General features: G+C 40.5%; 1 protein-coding gene across 1 annotated transcript in view; it reads right to left on the bottom strand.

Annotated features, from left to right (window-relative positions):
- The window catches only part of EPG5 (ectopic P-granules 5 autophagy tethering factor), a 103711-nt gene that overhangs the window by 9477 nt on the left and 74628 nt on the right, over nucleotides 1-19606 (bottom strand). The window contains exons 32-41 of the mRNA XM_055323547.1: nucleotides 18848-18996; nucleotides 18079-18280; nucleotides 17444-17516; nucleotides 15600-15703; nucleotides 11052-11227; nucleotides 8685-8870; nucleotides 7790-7999; nucleotides 6868-7012; nucleotides 1533-1775; nucleotides 55-271 (exon numbers count right to left, since the gene is read on the bottom strand). Of these exons, the coding sequence (XP_055179522.1) occupies nucleotides 55-271; nucleotides 1533-1775; nucleotides 6868-7012; nucleotides 7790-7999; nucleotides 8685-8870; nucleotides 11052-11227; nucleotides 15600-15703; nucleotides 17444-17516; nucleotides 18079-18280; nucleotides 18848-18996 (1705 nt within the window). The remainder of the gene's footprint in view (nucleotides 1-54; nucleotides 272-1532; nucleotides 1776-6867; nucleotides 7013-7789; nucleotides 8000-8684; nucleotides 8871-11051; nucleotides 11228-15599; nucleotides 15704-17443; nucleotides 17517-18078; nucleotides 18281-18847; nucleotides 18997-19606) is intronic.

Raw genomic sequence — 19606 nt, 5'->3', positions numbered from 1 at the left:
AGGTAATAATATGAATACCTTGAGTGCAAAAGTATAGCCATAGGGCCAACACACCTTGGATACACCTGTTCCAACCACTTGCTTAAGAGAAGCAGCACTTTCATTTCGTTCCTTAGAGTCTGTTCACTATTTAAACACTGAAGCAAGTAGACATAAAGAGTCAGGTAACTGCCGAGGGACAGGCATTCCTGAAGAAATTCTTCTATGGTGAGCTCAGGCACTTGAAGGGACACCAGAATGGGGCCCCATCCTAAATTCTGATTGAGGGAACCTAAGGAAAGAACACCAAGAAAAGATAGCAAGATAAAAACAGGAATCAAATCATTTAACTGCTGTAATGCATCTTTTAACTTTAGGCTTTAAGTCAAGCCCATGTGGGCCCCGGAGAGTAACCAAGGGACACATGCATGGTGGCTCAGACTGGAAACCTAACACACTAACTGCCTATGCCCCTGCTAGCCACTGCAGAGCGACAGAAGTCAGAACTAAGCACTCTGTTCTCGCAGTTAACTCTTCTCATTATTCTATGGTCATTAAAATTGCAGGTAGACACCAGTGGCCTGTCCAATCAACTAATGGTCTTAACTTCATCTAATACCTTTTAACACTTAAGTATGTTATGAATACTTAAGCTTTTCCAAGGAAAATTCTTATTACTCTATCCAACTGAAGTATTTCCACTTTTCAAAGCTTAGCTAGACTCACACTTCAAAGGAAATCGATTGAAAAAAATTGTTTTGATTTTAGTAACATGAGTGAATTTGAAGCAGGAGTATTATCCTAATTGTTCTCAATTCTTTGGGGGGTGGGGAAATGACCATGGGGAGATGGTGACATGCACAGCACCTTCCATAGGGGGGCATGGGGACATGTCATGGGTGGCCAAGAAAGGGCAGGTGTGGGTTATGGTCATCTCCTGGCATTCTTGCTCTAATATACTTCTTTCTCTCCTACTGTATGCACAATGATGTGTTACTGGGTATTAGAGTGGAGTAGTGCTAACCTGAACAATTCTTAACCAGACCATGTTGTTTCCAGAATCAGAGTTTAGGGAATAAGAAAAATATTAAAAAGGGAGGAGTGGGATGGGAATTGACCTCTTTGTAATAGTTCAAAAGATGTGACAAAAATCAATGAAAGACTTACATGAAAATTCATTTTAACAAGTGACAAAAATAGAAAAATAACATAGGGGTCTTATATAAAGATTCTGGTTTATAGCATTTCAAGAGTATGGCTAGGCTTGTGACTTACATGATGTGTCTACCATAAAAGGGTGAGCCTGACCTCTAATCCACCATAAAATGAATTAGAGGTTTCCTCCCCAGAAACATGGTTGTACTAACAGACACGGGCCATAGGTTCTCATGCTAACCGCAGATCTTTGCAAACATACATACTAAAGTATCAGCTATATTAACAAGGAAATCTGAATGGTACAATCACCCATTAGGGAGGGTCTGAAAAGGTACCTCCTTGTGAAAAAGCTTCAATCTCCCCTGGAAAGGACCACCTTAAAAGGAGCTTCATACCTTCTTTGAAGTAGGCAGCAATGCAGGCTTCTGTGGTCTCAGCCATGTGGCGGACAGAAGCCAGGCTCTGACAGGCTGCTGTTAAGAGGGGCAGGACCACCAGCCCATGCACTTTCTGCCCAATCCAGGTCCGCACACTGCCCCGGAGGAACTCTGCTGTCGGAATAGTGGCATTGTTCATCATCATTAGGACTTCCATAAAGAGGCTGCTGAGGGCCATGTGGCGGGTCTGGCTGTCCATGTCTGCAAGGGAACACAGACACACCATAAGAGGCTGCCGGAACAGCCATGGGCATGTGAGCCACCTCGGCTGCACTCCACGCACATCTTAGGACCACACTTGAAGGACCAGAGCGAGTACTCTGGATGGTGCTTGGCTGTTAAGGATCAGATACCGCACATCAGTACTTTTTAAGGGCATAGTAAGGAACCACCCAGAGATCCCTGGTTACAGCAGGTGGCCGAGTAATCCTTTCATAAAGACACATATCAAGCTGGTATGGAAGACTAAATTATTTATCAGAACATGCTTACTTAGACTTTAGCTGCCAAAATTTGCTCATTTGGAAAACCAAATACACAGATCTCAGAAGTCACCTGGTAAACTGGCTAGAAAAAAAATACCTCCGCTCTCATCATTGCCAAAGCTGTCGATATTCTGGAGTAATTTATAAGGAAGAGAGATTATTATTACTTAAAACTAAATATAGAAGGAAGAGAAAAATCTTTTTAAGCCTTCTTAAAAGAGCTGCTAACTTAGCATCTTTTGTTTTTTTTTTAAATAAGAAAAGTGGACAGACTGATAATATAAATAAGTCTTTCCAAAAAACTGAGAGATAAAAGGGGCACAGCATGCAAGAAAAAGCAAATTCATTGGACAAGAGACCTGCAAATGAGCAGGTTACTGAGGTGGGTTCCTTCCTCTCATCTCAAAATAGAAAACCTCTTTTACCAGGAATTTGTAGAGAAAACTATTCAACAGGCTATAGTTTCTACCAAGTACTTCTAGCTCTCCTTGAGAGACTAGAAGTGGGGCTTTGTCACAAGGCTTTGGTATTCATACGAGTGAGAGCAGGGGAGTCTGGGTCTTACTCGCCACACCATTAAATCAAACTTGCCCACCTGCAAGTTACTAATTTAATGTTACTACAAGACCTACTTATCAAGCATGGACTTCAGAAACCAAAGTTCTAGACGTAAGCTCAACAATGTATGTGTGTGAGTACGTATTTTGTCATGTATTCCTGTGGGTACACGCATTCTTCTCTAAGGCCGTAACTCCTAAGTTCAGTTCAAAAGCAAATGTAATTATAATTTGCCTTTTAAGGATGACTCAGTAACAAAAAAACTAGTACAGTAAGCCTCCTAATAGATCCCACCCTTTCCTCTCCCTATGCATCATCAATACAGTCAACAAATGTTTTCTTAAAAACCAGATCTGATCCTGTCACTCTTCTAATGAAGATCTTTCTAAAATGCCCTCCTCTCCTGTGCTTGGCCAGCTATTATATGACCTTCACAGCCTACACACATTTGATCAATTGTAGAACCATTTCTCCAGTATCACTTGCTAATTTTTCTTTTTTTCTTTTAACATCAATTGGGTGTTACTGGCTAGAGGGGATGATACTAAAGAGATAGGTGCACTATCTCATTCCATGCTTACAGTATGCATATGAAACAGTACAATTATTATATCCATTTTGCAAATGAAGTTATACAATTTGTCCAAGATCACATGGTTAGCAAGTGGAAAGCCCAGTTAGTCTGGTTCCAGAATCTGCTTTTTAACTACCACATTATATATGCAGTGCGGTAAGTCTATATGGCAGATGTATTCAAGAAATTCCAATTAATTTTTGGTTCACCAATTCCAACCAACTCAGACAGCAACACTAGCTTTCAATTGCTATGCTTCCCTAAATACTATAGTTGCCTATTTTCAAACAGTATTTAAATAAGCATTAAAACGTTTGTGAGATTCACCCATGTGGTGGCAGATTCTGACTGCTACATTCTATTATGTGGATATACAACAACTCAGCCTTCCTACTAAAAACATGGGTTGTTTCTGGTCGTGGACTCCCTCAGATACATACCTATAGACACTGTTCACATTTCCCAGGGCACAGGTGCATTTCTTTTGGAATATTTCAAGGATCAGAATTCTGAGTCATAGAATATATAAACTAGTAGATGATGGATGCCCAACTTTTAAAAATGGTTGTATCAATCCCCTCTGTGATCCAGATGAGTTACACTGATCCACATATTCACCAGTTTGTATTGAAACTTTCTTAACTGTATTCATTCTGGTGGATGTATCATCACCTGTCACTATATGCATTTCCCTAATTATTAATACGGTTAGCACCTTTCCATGAATATTAGATATTCTCTTTGGTAGAATATCAACTCAAGGGTCTTGTTCATTTTTTCTACTGGGTTGTGTTTTTCTTCTTTCTTGTATCCAGTGTGATAATTTTTGTCACTCATATTTAATGTAATTACTGATGTAACTGAGTCTAAATCTATCTTACAATATACTTTCCATTTATTCCTCCTATTCTACATTCCTTTTTCTCTCTTTTACTTCTTTTCATTATTTCTTATTCTACTTTTTCTCTTTTGGTCTGGATGTTAACACCATTCCAACATTCTTACAGTGGTTGCCTTACAAATCACACGTGCACTCTTGACTTTTCAAAGTCGGCTCTTAACTGGCTCCCAGACAGTGCAGGGGCTCTGTAACATTCTAACTCCTACTACCTCTCCCTGCTGGTGCCACAACCCCAGGAGGCATTACTATTATTGTTTTGGACGGTCACATTTCGTGTAGATTTACCTACACATTAATCTGCCACTTTCATTGTTCTTCACACTCACTCTCTTCCTACTTATGTTCTCCAGATTATTATCTCTTTCCTGCTGGAGTTTTTGGTTGTATTTTGCTATTCTTTTATAACTTCTCAAGCTGGATTCTTATTAACCTTCATCTTTTTAAAATTTTAATATAAGCATTTAAGGCCAAGAAATTAAGCCCCACTTTAGCTGTACTCCACAAGTTTTGAAGCATTCTGGTTTTTTATCCAGTTCCAAATCTTCTAGATTTCTATTATGACTGTTTCTTTGGTCATCAGTTATTTAAAAGTTTGCTTCTTAATCTCCAGTGTATAGTTATATTTTGTTACTGATTCCTAAGTTCACTGCACTGTGGTTAAGAGTTTGTGTGGTCTGTTCCAAACCAGTCCTTTGGAATTGGTTGAGACTGGCTTTAGGCTGAACAAGGGTGAGGTTCCTTAGCTGTTCTGTGGTAGACTCACACCATGTGAGTTCTGCATGTACAGGGCACATCCTTTTCCACGTGCACATTACATTCGGCGGGGCCCTTCAGACCTCCTAAAGCCTCACTGATTTTCCTTCAACTTCATCCTTTACTGTGAGATATGTGGCAAAATCTCTTACTGTGAGTGCATCTGACATTTCTCTTCCTAATTTTGTCAGTTTTCACTTTAGGTGTTTGTAGTTGCTACTGTATCATTAAGTACAAATACATTTATCATTCTATCCTCCTGGTGAATTAAACCTTTTATCAATTTCCAAAGACTTTTTTTTTTCAAACACTCTACTAATGCTTTTATTTATTTATTTTTTTGTCATGCAACTTCAAGGCAGGAAAGCACCCTATATAACATCTGGCTCCGTAATGCTTCCTGCCTCACAGTCCTATCTGTCCAATATTAATCTAGCTATGCCAGCTTTCTATTTTAATAATTGCCTAATATGACTGCCTTATCGAAAGCTTTCTATATCTTATGTTCTATATGTACTTTTCAGAAACAGCTTAAAGCTGGATGTTGTTCACTGTTAATCTGGTCTGACAAACTTTGTCTTTTAAGTTGAATATTGGTACATTTACATTTATTGGTGTATTTAAATTTTACCATCTTATTTTGGTTTTTTTACTTACCTTCTCCAAGCTTCTTTTCTTGCCCTCTTTGGACTGAATGCATTTTAGCCATTCCTTTTTATCTCCTTCCACTAACTTGAAAAATTATACATTTTATTTCTATTTCTATTCTTTTAGTGAATTCCTTGGTAATTTCAACATTCCCATTTTATCAAAATGTAAATTTAATCAATTTATTGACCCTCTCCAACAATACTAAAACCTTACCATGCTTTTAACTCAACCTCCTTCCTAACTTTTATATACTCGCTAATTATTCCAATATCTTGTCTTCATGTGTGAGTCTGACTTGCTTGTGCTGCCTTGTTTCCTTGTGTGGTTTATGATTTTTTTTTTTTTTTTACTATTGGTTCATAGGCCTTGGAATTCTGAGGTCAGAGTTGAAGATGGGTTTCTCTAAAATCGCTCTGTGGGTACTTTCTACCAGGCATCTAATGGGCTGCCAACCCAGAACAACTTGAACTCAGTTCCCAGATTGAGATATGTTTCTCTGGACCAGTCTAGGTAGTAGGAATTTGTGCCTCAAACACACAAGAGGGTCAATTTATACCTACTAATTTTTAAAAGAGGTAGCTCTTTCCCCATCACACAGACATCTGACCCAACACCCAGGTCAAATAGATCACTCTTTGCTTTCCTCTTCCAGGAGCAGGTTTATCTCTGGCTCATCCTTACACAGAGGATGCCATGTCTTGGCATCCTCACCCAATGGATACAAGATCTCCTTTCAGGCCCTCAACTCCAGCAGGCCCTGGGCTTTAATGCCCTCCCCTCCCAGTCTAAGACAGTTCCAGAAAAGCCTTCAACAGGGAAGCCAGCCTCAGCACTACATCTACCTTTACAGGTCACTTAGCTCCTGACTTCTAAGATTTTCCACCACCTCATGATAAGTTTCACCGCTGGTTTCTTAAAAACATTTTGTCCAGCATTCTTAGTTGTTTTCAGCAGAAGCAGTCAGGATACCCAGTCCACCAAACTGCTGAGAACATGAGTTCTCCATATACAGTTTTTTTTTTTTTACATATCTATAGGTGATTCTGAAGTGCCCTCCCAATGAAAAGCCAAAGCATCTCAGAATGCTGCTCATGGTCCATCTCCAGTTTCTCCTCCTCATTAAATCCAGTTGCCTAGCTTGGCCTTCAGTCCAGCCCATCTCCCACCAGCCTCGGACAGTGTCAACCCCTCAAGTTCTGAGCATTTGTGCCTCCCTGGTGCTGAGATGACAGAGTCCCTGGGAACCAATCCTCTCTCTGAGCACTCCTCTGACCCGACTGAAAGTGTCCTGCCCACCGCCCTGATCTCACAAGCCTCACATGGCAGAGATTCACCCATTGAATGAAGACATGGCTGCCTGTGACCACTCACCAGGTGGATTAAAGACGATGATATCATCCAAGAGCTTACACATCTCCTTTTCTAGGTCTGCTAAGGTGATTTTTCCATTTTGTTCCAGTGAGCTGAGGAACTGAACCATCTGATGAGTGAAGGCTCGGCATTTTGGAACTGCATCCTAACAAACAATAAAAGGGGCATTGGTGTGAATCCACATGAGCAGCATTAACTGAGCATTCCCAGGAGCATGCCTCTGCTCTAAATGCTTCAGGAGGGTGGAAGGAGAACAGAGCAGGAGGCCACATGAAGACAGATGTGTATCTAAGGGTCCTGTGTCTAGCGATATGCAAATCTGTGGTAACACTTATGCCAGAACCCACATTCTCCCAAATTCCAGGACACTTTTCCTTTTTGAGTACATCAATAGCAACAATAACTACACACTAATTACTTGCCTGAAACTTTTCCAAAAATGTTTATGTTCATTACCTAATTCAATTCTCATGACAACACTTTGAGGCAAAGTATTATTTTCAATTCAGATGAGAAAACCAACATCAGAATGGCAGGGAGCTGGGGACTAAAGTTTGTTAGACTTCAAGCTCAGGCTCTTAACTTCCCTGCCACTCTGCTGCCAATGACATCCAATTTCTAAAATGACAGTCAGTGCCCTCCATCCTTTTGATCTCGTTAGCGTGTGGTACGACTAGTTAAGTGAAGGTAATTCATTTACTAGAGAAGCGAACTAATTAAAGAAAAGAAATAATTATAACTCAAATAATTAAATAATTACAACTAAAAAGAAATAATTAAAACTAAGAGATGTGAGAGGCCAAAATATGAGTACACAATGATACACATGTTCTTTTTCAACTGAGCTGTCACAGGGTTTGAGACCATCCACTACTACAATTCTGAAGAACACTCTGCCTTTTAAAGCACCCACTCAACTTACAAGATGTTTCTGACTGTCAGTAGGAATGGAAAGGCCTGCAGACACTCTTAGGAGCTTCATGATTAATTCTGCAGAAGATTCCTTTGCCAGGATGGTGGCTGGCTGGTAATGGCTGCTGAAGTAACTGAGCACACTCTGGTAAGACACAGTATCCACGAGATGCCACGAGAGTGAGCTTGTTTGTCCAAGGAGATTCAGGAGAGGTGAATCCTAAAAATAAAACACATATTCCTTTCGTTTCAGAGTTATCAGTTTCCCAGAAATAGGTGTCACTAGTCTATGGAATGACCATTAAGACGGTCTAGGATAAGAACAGAACACTTAAGATGTCAAGTAAGTATCTACTCAAGGGTGGGATGCTTGGGTGGCTCAGTGGTTGAGCGTCTGCCTTTGGCTTGGGGTGTGATCCTGGAGTCCTGGGATCAAGTTCCACATCGGGGTCCCTGCAGGGAGCCTGCTGCTCCTCTTTCTGCCTATGTCTCTGCCTCTCTCTGTGTCTCTCATGAATAAATAAATAAAATCTTAAAAAAAAAATCTACTCAAGGAAGAAGTACTAGTTAAAGTAATAACCAAGGTCTTGGCAAAAACATATTAACTCTAAAATCTGTAAGTATTTCGAGGAACTCTCAGATTTGTTGGTAGAACTAGCAATTCAGGAGATGTAAAATAAAATTGACCTGTATACTCTAATTCAGGGTGCTTCCCTTCATAACCCAGAATTAGATTATGAATGATCCCAGAAAATCAGGCATCTAGTTGAAGGCATATCCGATATGCCAAGGAGATATTCATACTGACAGGGGCGTTAGGGAAACAAGTGGAAAGCTACAACCTCATAGGGAGTGAGGACCTAGGAAGTCTTGCCAAGCCTTCATCACAGGCTCTCCAAACTTACTGCTTGGTCTACCAGCTGATCTTCCTTTGCCAATAAAATCATCATGAAAAGGAGGCAGACAATCATGTTCCGTGTCTCTGGGCGGGGACTGGGGCTCCAGGCATCAGAGAGCACACTAACCCAGTTGACTTCGCACAGGACAGACCCCAAAAATAAGAAGCAGCTCTTGGGGCTTCCTCGTTCCACCTAAACGGAAATAAAACCAATGTTTTCCTTTAAACTGTCTGTGTTCTTGAAAATGTGTATAAATCAACACATACTAAACTGAATTTTAAAAAATAATTTTCCCAGATAATAAAAATCATCTGCAAACCCCTCCCCTGGAGAGTTAGACTTAACATTTGTAATATATTTTTTTTCCATGCTTAGTAAATGCGTACATTTTTCAGCTTGTTTAGAGTTCATTATTTATTCCACTAATTCTTAACAGGAGAGGAATGAATGACCTTCCCTATCTCTGACCAGAGAGTCAAATCCCTGCCCCAATTAGTCACCAACGCTCAGGGGAATCTATCACAGTCCTCAGATGTACTAGGACAGAACAAAGGTTGAGATATACTAGTCAGTAGTTCCTAAAGCTGATCATGCATAAGAACCACCTGGAGGACTCACTAAAATGACAGATTACGCAACCCCATCCCCAGAATTTTATATTTCCTACAACTAGGGTGAGAGCAGGAATTTGGATTTCTAACAAGCTCCCAGGTGGTGCAGACACTGTTGGTCCTAGGACCGTACTTTGAGACCCACTATATTATTGTATGTAATTTTTATACTGCCTTTTCGGTATAATATTATGTTATAAAAGTGTCTCCACATCATTAGGCTTTGTGATTTTTAACGACTGCATAATGTTTAATTAAATCATATTTAAAATATATTAGGGATTGGTGGGGGTAAATGTATTTTATAGTATATGATCAATGTCAGAGTCATCTCTTATTACCCATTTCAACAGTCTGTTTAAAATAAAACATGGCTAGCTATAAATTTTTCTGTTTAAAATGAAGATTAAAATTCATTTATAAAACCACAGTCAATGGAATCTGGTGATGATTCATGCCCTTCCGTGACTATCATCATTATATTTTGTTAACTGCTTATTCTTTTCTCTTTTAGAAAATGATTCCTCATCCTCCATCCTTCTTTATGACCTGTTTTCTATTCTCACTCCAAATCCCTCAAAACACATCCCTTCTTACTCCGGCAGGACATACAGAACTGAAAGGCTTCCAGCTTCTGGCCAGATCAAGGTCACCTATGATTGATTAAATTCCCAGAGGAACCAAGTCTACAGCAACCCTTACAGCCATGCTACCATTTGATCTGTCACACAGCTGAGGCCGCCTGCTTACTTAAAGCTATCTCACAGTTGTTTAAATAAACATCCTCTTCATGTTCACAGTGGTGATAAATATCTACTCAGGATCTATCTCATATACTAAACCTAGCTATAAAATCATTCCTAAGCTTCTATTTCCAAAACAGCTGTCCTCGGCTCTCCCCGGAGCTTAGCTACAGAAACAAAGCAGCCCTGGGTGCTCTCCACAGACAGCACAAATGGGCCACAGTATACTTCACAGACTGCCAGAAACCACCGTCAGCCTGCAGTAACTAAAGCACTCACGGCATCTCCATCATCAGTGGAATGTCAAGTTAAGAGTAAACACAAAAGAACTAGTGACTCTGAATAAACTGGAGAAACTACAAAAAGCTGAGACAAGAGTAAAATGGGTTTTTAAAAATGAAAACTTAAGAACCACAGACATGTCAGGCTGCTCTGTAAGTGACGCTACAGGGCCTGTTTTCTGTGACTAGTGCTTCTACTGCTAAGACTCGCATACGTATTAGCCTTTTGTCCAAGTTATTTCCAGTCTTTATGTGATTATGATGCATCATTGGTTGTTACGATGCACTTCTATCTCCCACAACATTATTCCCTTACGTAACTGCTTAGAGAAACTAATGGCTTGAGTACCAATTACATTTGCTTTAATAGAACATTTAACAGCATGTGAGCCTGATGCTTCTGTCCTAGAAAAATATGCAGACCCAGAGTCACCAAGACTGAGCCTGACGACGTCAGTTACGTACTCATACAGCAATATTACTAAAGCCTAGGGGGTGACAGCCATATTACAGACAAAATCTTTCTCTGGGTTTAAAAACGGTCCTACAAATGTCTTCCAGTAACCTTCTACTGCAGTAAAAGGATTTCCATGAAATGTTGCTTCACATGAGCACCATTCGGACAACACAGAAGGCTGGCACAGTCCACTCTGGCACACACTGCAATCATGCCTAAGAAGCACAGTGAACAGGCTGCTCCCTAGGAGCCAGGCTGTGCCATGGAGGGTGATGGCTCACCTTGAAGAAGGCCTCCATGAGCATCTGGTCAGGGTACAGGTCCCTCCATGGGAGCTTCCGGTAGGCATTATGGAACGCGTACAGAAGGAACTCTGGCATTCTGGGTGCTGTACATGCTTCACAATAATGCATCAGGTGTAACCTGAGGGCTCCTTCATCACCTGGCAACAGCTTATCTAAAATTCAAACAGAAAACACAGCTGAAGACCATTTGGGTTATCTTTAAAAACCAACACACACATACAAAAAACTTGTACTAAAAGTCTAAATAAAGACTCAATAATTCCTGAATTTCAAAGATTTTCATGTGCCAGGAAAAAAAAAAACTGATGACAAAATAATAGCAAAGACTGTAATTAATTACTTACTTGTGAAACTGGAATGAGTAGCTGGTACGTGGGAGATAGCAGGGGTGATCAATTTTTCTTTAAAGCTTCCAACTGTATGGCTTTCTAACTCACATAAACTTGCCCAACCCCAAGCACTTCTAGGCATCCCTTTAGTCTGTTGCCCTCAGCAAATAGTCACTGGCATGTATGACTTACTCATTTAGTGCCTTGGAGGAATCTAGTATCGCTCCAAAGGAAATGTTGCACATGACTAAAACTCAGCCCTTGGTGTAGTAAAACTAGACTATTAACTGACACTCAGCTAAGTTATTCTAAAATAGCACTCCTCTGAGACACAGATCACTCAGTATTACCATCACAAGTATCAACTGTCTTGCCCTCAAGACAAATAGCAACAGAAGGGGCATTGAGTCTAAAACAAAAATTTTCAGACGTTCTGATTCTATGCAAAGGGATGAATGTAGTCAAAGAAGAGGGAGCCACCCCAACAAGAACAGAAACTTGATGGTATTTCTTAGTAGCGGCTTTTGAAAAATGACCAACGAGCATCAACTCATGGTGCCAAACAATTTATTGTTTCCAACATTCCTGTGCCCTTGATTCAGAGTCCTTACTTTATTCTACAGCATGAAATATCAACATGTTTTTAACCTTCTAAGACAAGTTAAGGGTAGCATATATTTAAATATGAATAAAAGATAGTTTTGTTTAAATAAAGATGGATTAGTAGGTAGATGTCTAAAAGGTAATTGCCTGGGACAAGACCGAGTTTCTACTTCCAGCCCAGATACACGTAAGTTCTGTGAGCTCAGAGAAATTCATTTTGCTTTCTGAGTCTTCACTTTCTCATGAATAAAAGGAGAAAGCTGGATCAGAAGACCTCACTAAAAGGTTACAATAAAATACTTCTTCCTAGGCAGCCCCGGTGGCGCAGCGGTTTAGCGCCGCCTGCAGCCCGGGGCGTGATCCTGGAGACTCTGGATCGAGTCCGTCAGGCTCTCTGTATGATGCCTGCTTCTCCCTGTGCCTTTGTCTCTGCCATTCTCTCTCTCTCTCTCTCTATGAATAAATAAATAAAATCTTTAAAAAAAAAAAACTTCTTCCTGCTTTGCATAGTTCTGTTTCTTCTTGAACTCAGCTATCAATTCTTGATATTAGCTGTGAAGCAGCCCGTTCCCAAGGTACTTTCTTATTTATATACACAGGCAAGAGCCTAAGAGAGTGCTTGTCCCTATATTAAGAAACTAAACATACAGGGACGCCTGGGTGGCTCGTCGGTTAAATGTCCAACTCTTAATCTCAGCTCAGATGTTTGATCTTAGGGTGGTGAACTCAAGCCCCATGTTGGGCTCTATGCTGGGCATGGAGCTTGCTTTAAAAAAAAAAAAAACCCATAGTGTATGTGTGCGTGTGTGTGTATGTGTAGTGGCTATTTGACTATAATTAGATACTTGAGTATTTTTGATGATAAGAAGCAACTAGAAGTTTGCCTTTCCAAAAAAAATGAGTACTATTAGGATTTCATGTACTCATTAAACAAATACTTATCAAAGAGACACTGAGATTATGGCACTGCCTAAGTCTCATGCGGGATAAAAGGAATAATGTTTCTGTACCTAGAGTTTACATCTTACAGTTTGGCCAAAAAAATTTTTTTAAAGAGATCAGGCATTTTTGCAAAAAGTCAACCAAAAATACCAGATGACAGGGCGTCTGGGTGGCTCAGTCAGCTGGATGACCAGCTCTTGATTTCGGCTCAGGTTATGATCTCAGGATGGTAAGATTGAGCCCTAAGTCAGGCTCCATACAGGGTGTGGAGCCTGCTTGAAATTCTTTCTCTCCTTCTGCCTCCCCGCCCTGCCTTACCTCTGCACACTTTCTCTCTGTCTCTTAAGAAAATATGAACACTGAATAAGGTACATCTAGACAATGGAATATTGCTCAGTGCTAAAAGGAATAGCTATCAAGCCATGAAAAGACTTGAAGGAACTTAAATGCATATTAAAGATGCCAATATGAAAAGCTACATAATATATGATTCTAACTATTTGGCATTCTAGGAAAACTAAAACCATGAAGACAAGAAAAAAAAATCAGTGGTCACCAACAATTAGTGGGGAGAGAAAGGTGGGGAGACAGAACACAGAGGATCCCTAGGGCCATGAAACTACTCATAGGATACTGTACCGGTGGACGTGTGTCATTACACATTTGTCCAAATCCACAGAATGTACAACACCAACAGTGAATGGTCGTGTGAACTATGAGTTTTGGGTGATAATAATGTGTCACTGTAGGTTCATCAGCTGTAACAAGCACACCACTCTTGTGGAGGATGTTGATAGCAGGGGAGGTTATCTGTGTGGGAGAAGTGGGGGAGTAATACTCTGTGTACGTTTTTGCTCAATTTTGTTGTAAACCTAGTCTGTTCGATACACACACAAACACAGGTTTGTTTTTTTTTTTTTTTTTTTAAGAGCTGAATGACATGTTGTTAAATTGATGCCTAAGTGCCTCACAGACACATGGTAGCCACAGAGGCGCACTAGTCAAAACAGAACATGCCCAGCAGGCCACGGCACCTTTAGGACCCACTGCAGGGTCTGAGTGCAGCCAACAACTGACCACAAACCTGGCCACTTCTGCCCAACGTGGAAACCACTGACGCGGAATCTTTGCCTGGCACTTGCTGCTGAGCTGGCCACCCCCTTTCTTGGCTGTACCACAGGCAGAGGCACTGCTCTTCCTTCCCACTCGCCTCTCACAGATAGGTGTTACACCTACAGGGGAGTCAAGTGTTCCTCATCCACTCTCACTCCTCTCCCTCTTATCTTCTCACTCTCCCTCTGCCTGCAGCTCCCCCTGCTTGTGCTCTCTGTTAAAAAACCTAAAAAATAAAAGTTTAGAAATAAGAATATGATAGGATATAGATAGTATTTCAGGAAAATTAATCCAGCCAATAAGCAGGAACAGAAACTGGAGATGGGAAAAACAAGAGGTGACTGTAAAAAACTAGGGTGGGTGGGGTAGGGGAATGGAACTAATGTCCTTATAAAATTCCCAATATAAAACATTTAGATATGCTAGATAAAATAACACATATCCAAAAATGCATAGCTAGGTAGCTCAGTGGAGGGAAGCAGGGACCAGAAGCAAAGAGAGACGAGGAAACCCGGTACTGAACAGACATTGAAGCCTCGGCTGCCTGTGGACTGTCTGCTTCTGCAGGGTTTTAACAGCATGAGGAGTCTCTTAAGGACTGTGCCCTCACTGAGAGAGCAGTTCAGAGAAAGAAAGGGACTTTCTCTGCCTTCACTTTGACTCGGAGTCGAGGAGGGGAACAAGTTGATTGTGCTCACTGAGGCCCCCCTGCAAGGGAGTCTGGGGTCGGCCTGCTTACAGCACAAGTGTGAGCAAGCCAAGGATTACACGACCTTGGTTAGCAAAAATGCAGATCTACTCTGGAGGACAAACCCTCATTCTGCACTTTGTAGAATTCCCACAGAGAAAATCTCTCTAAATACGGGCTCACAATACAAAATTTAAAAACACCCAAGGAAACAAGCTCCTGAGTATAAGAATCTGAAGGAACATCTAACTGTAGCATAAGCAAGCCATCCCCAATAGTAACTCCAGTTATAATAGTCATTATTACTGCATACAGATCATAAAGGAAATTATATTTAAACATTTCAAAGAAATAGAAATTAGAATTTTAAACAAAAGAAAATGCTCTCAAGAGGAAGGTATGAGAAACAAACAAACATGATTTATAGAAATTGAAATTAAAAATTCATAGGTTTTTTTTTTTTTTAAAGCCGAATAGACACGGCTGGAAAGACTGAGTAAACTGGAAGAAGGTCCTCAATAATTCACCCACAATGAAGCACAGAAAGAAAATATGAAAAAGAAGTTAGAGTCACGGTAGAGAGAATGAGCTTCAACATGAGGGAAAGAGAATATTGAAGAGAATGGCTGCATGTTTTCCATGGCTAATGCAGCTCAGAGCTACTTTACAAACAGTAAGAGGTTAACAAACTTCATACTAACCAGCAGTGCCAGTGACCTTCTTTGGTCAAAGATGACTACCTCCCTACTAAAATAAAATTAAAGTCGGAAAAGCAGAGGCAAAAGAATAACCGAATGATTGAGGGAAAAAGTGGTACCTAACCAGAGACATGACATAACATCTTCCTACCTTTAAAACTCTCGTGCAAGGAGTCAATACAGTTGGTGAACAGCTGCACAATGCTTAAGGCCACCATAGCATCACTCTCCAGCCAGGGGTAATGCCGTTGGCTGCTTTAAACAAAAGAAGCACACTTAGAAAGGAAAGCACCAGGATTAAATCACTCTAGGTCCCAGAGTCTAGGGACTGCCTAAATCCTACAGAACACTGTACGTTGTAGCCGCAGGACTCACTCAGACCACTTTCACAGCTGTAAAGTCCTGGAGGTGAACTGTAGTTCATGATATCAACCACACAATTTTATTTACTTTCCTTCTACATCTTTATTCCAATGAATTAAGTTTCAGAAGTGTGTTATTTACATAGATTAACACCTTTTTATATCCAATTTACACCCTTATGTATCTTGGTTACATTTCAAATGCCTTAGATACATGCCACTAAGTGACTTCAACAGTTTTGTCTACCTAAAACATGGAAAAAAGAAAAAAAAATCCATGTAACAGAAAGATGGCCAAAAATGGACAGGAAATAACCATAGAATAAAACTCTTTATATGATCATTTTAGTTTCTGAGTTGGGTCCAGAAAGTTCAATATAAAAATAAATCCCATTAATTCTCCCTGGAAATCAACAGTACAGTCTGGATTATTGCCAGCAGTCTGAGTCAACACAGAATCCTGAAGCTTGCAGATGAAGGATAGTCCTTTAGCAAAAGCAAAGATCCAAAACCTTTTCTACTTTCCTTGACGAGCTCTTGGAGCAGCATGAGTTAATACAGAGTCTTGAGAGGGAAGTCAGAAGCCCTAAGCTCTGTTCCCAGTTCTGGCCCTCCCTGGTGGTGGAATGGAACAAGCCATTCATGCTTTCTGAGTCTTGGGAACAGATTAATATTGTGAAAACACCTTAAATACTGTAATATCTAGCACTGGTATAATTTTAACAAACTCCTGATAAGCTTACCTAGCTTTGTTTGTATTCTTTTAGGGGGAAAAAGACTCAGAAGGCAACCCCCCTGCCTGTGAACAGTTTTACAGCTGTTTTAAATGCTCATAACATCATGCTTTCATTTATTCCCAGAACTCACGTGAAAGGGTTCGTTTCCACCCAGTAATTCAAAACCATCCTAGTTCCAAAAAATAAATAGCTGAAGAACTGGATAAAATCAAACTAGTCTCGGGATCCCTGGGTGGCACAGCGGTTTGGCGCCTGCCTTTGGCCCAGGGCGCGATCCTGGAGACCCAGGATCGAATCCCACATCGGGCTCCCGGTGCATGGAGCCTGCTTCTCCCTCTGCCTGTGTCTCTGCCTCTCTCTCTCTCTCTGTGACTATCATAAATAAATAAAAATTAAAAAAAAATTTAAAAAAAAGTAACTTTAAAAAAAAATCAAATTAGTCTCATATTTTACACTACATTATCAAACTGATTCAGGAGAGCAACATCCACTTTTCTGAAATTAAGTACCAAAATTTATTCAATGTATTCATTGTGGAAAACTGGAAATGAGTGTCCAGTTTTGCTTCAAAGTTATATTAATAGTAATATTAATATATTATATTTATTATACATTTATATTATATGTGATATAATTATTAATATATCATATTAATTATGGTGTTGATATTGATTATTAATATTATATTAATATTAAATATTAATAGGTCTGATCAACCAGACTAACAATTCCACAAGCAGGAAATGTCAAGTTTCTTTCATGAGAAAGCATTTTCTAAATTTAATATGGTCCAACATAAAAAATTAAATCCATGAATGCACCCCTTATACCAAACTACCATCAGAACTTAACTCTATAAATGTTGCAGGAATATGAATATCTGAAAAATTATTTACCTTTCATTGCCCTCTAAAACCAAGATCCATGGCTTAAAGAGCTGGATGATTATTGAATGTAGGCATCTCAGCACTAAAACAAAGCAAAATTTTTAGAGACAAGAAACAAGCTCATCCTCTGTCAATATCACTAATTACACGGAAAAAAAACTCAACTTCTTATTATCTGTATACTCACAAAGCTAGGTTGACAAACAACAAATTTAGTGTGACTAAAAATGCGTGTGTTTTCCTTTGCTGCAATAGAATTTCTTGAAGAATTTTTATTACAACACAGTGTCGTGGATAATTTTACACCATACATTTTTTTAAAGATAAATGTTTAGATATTCAGAACCCTTTCCTAAATGAGATAAACAATAGGAAGAAAGAGCTGGAGGCTGAAACCTATCTCCTTGTACCCTGCCCTATGAAGGAAGGGCAGAGACAAGCTGAGGAAAGCACACAGTTCTTCAAGTGAACAAGGGTATGACACATAGATGGGTCCACACTTATATATATCTCTTATTTCTTCTTCTTGACACTGAGATATATAGTTTTATTGCTAAGATTAGATCTCTTAATGTGTCTCTCTAAGTCTCTTCTAATGGAAGGTCAGAGCTCCTCGCTCCCTGTTACACTAAAGGCATATTTACCTGTTTTGCTGCTGGCAGATGGATCTTGAGCCAAGCAGGCCATTTCTGAGTCAAGCAGCCGTTTTACAAGATAGCCCAAAAGTGTCTTCATATCAGCCATGTAAGGACTCCATTTTGAGAACAAACCAAAGCTTTTAAAGTCCAATGTGGATAACCGAAGCTTATAAAAAAAGTTTGAAAGCCACTGTATAGTCTCCATGACCTAGAAGATAATGATGAGTCAGAGAATCCTTACTGAGTGAGTGTACTTTCAGCAGAGCACTGCGGTAGACTGCGATGGGGGTGCTCAGACTTTGTAACAGAACTGCAAAGATGTAGGTATATGAAAAGTAAATCAGCAGATTTTCGAACTCTTTTTCTAAAGCAGAGGAATCATTCTTTCCAACATATTCTTATGATGATATATCACAGAACTTCGAAGAACCTGTGAGCTCTGTGGGACGCTGCATGAAAACCTGACCAAAGGAGCCAGGGGTGTAAGGTTAAGAATAGGGCAGGTTAAGGTGGGAGGGAAGGTAACCACAGCGGGTAGGTCTGGCTGCTTTTGAACAGATGAGCAAGACAGACTCTGAGCGGTGGGAGAAAGGCAAAGGCGGTACGGGAGAAAGCAAGTGACTAACAAAAACACAGGGCTCTTAAAGATAATACACCAAAGTGTAGCTTTTTAGATATAAATTTTGAATGGGTTCCAACTGTTTAGAAAACAGATATTAAAGGAAACAGAAAAGGAAGGCAGAGACATAAACTTCGGATACCAAAAGCTACACACCTGTTTGTCAGACAAGAGAACGGCTGGAGAGCTTTGAAGCACTGCACTCTCTGCAGAAGCTGCCCCCTGCTGGCAGTCGGGAGCACAGCAGCCCAGGGCTCGCAGAGTGGCTTTCCAACACTCAGGGCTCAGCAGCTGCTCAGCGGAGCCTTAGGGGCAGGGACGGAGGACAGCACGTTAGCATCTGTCACAAACTCACTTTCTCAACTTGAATCAAACAACATGTGTACTTCACAAAGGAACGAAAATTACATAAAAATCCAAAACAAATTCATAAAGACCTATGGTGAAGGGACCGCAGGAAAGAGAACCGTCCACCTAGGCACTTGACCTTCCTGGTTCCTAGTCACCCTGCTGAAAGCGAGCACAGCCAGAGCCATCTGGGCTGGAATGGGGGGGTGGGGGTGGGGAGATGGAGGGGAGATGGCGGGGGGAAGGAATCCCACCAGCAGCCCCTGACTGGAGGATGGTCAAGATACCATATTCCTGGCTGAAGCCCTAAGAGAAATAGCAATAACAGGACAAGGGAGACTGTGCTGCAGAATGCAGCTGCAGAGTCTAGGCTTTCTTTTCATACTTACTTACCTCTGAAGCTCCACTCGTACAATGGGCAACACAGAGATAGCTTGCAAAGTAGACACTACAACCAGCACCCTGCTACTGGTAAATCTCATACCAGAGGCTAGGACTAAAACCTCTACAGGCCCTTTCCATCCAGAGGTGGCATAAGGATCATACAGGGTAACTGTGGAGGCTTGT

Source organism: Nyctereutes procyonoides, unplaced genomic scaffold (assembly GCF_905146905.1).
Source record: "Nyctereutes procyonoides isolate TBG_1078 unplaced genomic scaffold, NYPRO_anot_genome, whole genome shotgun sequence".
NCBI classification, from domain to species: domain Eukaryota; kingdom Metazoa; phylum Chordata; class Mammalia; order Carnivora; family Canidae; genus Nyctereutes; species Nyctereutes procyonoides.
Note: the sequence above shows the minus strand (reverse complement) of the source record. Positions and strands in the feature narration are given on the sequence as shown.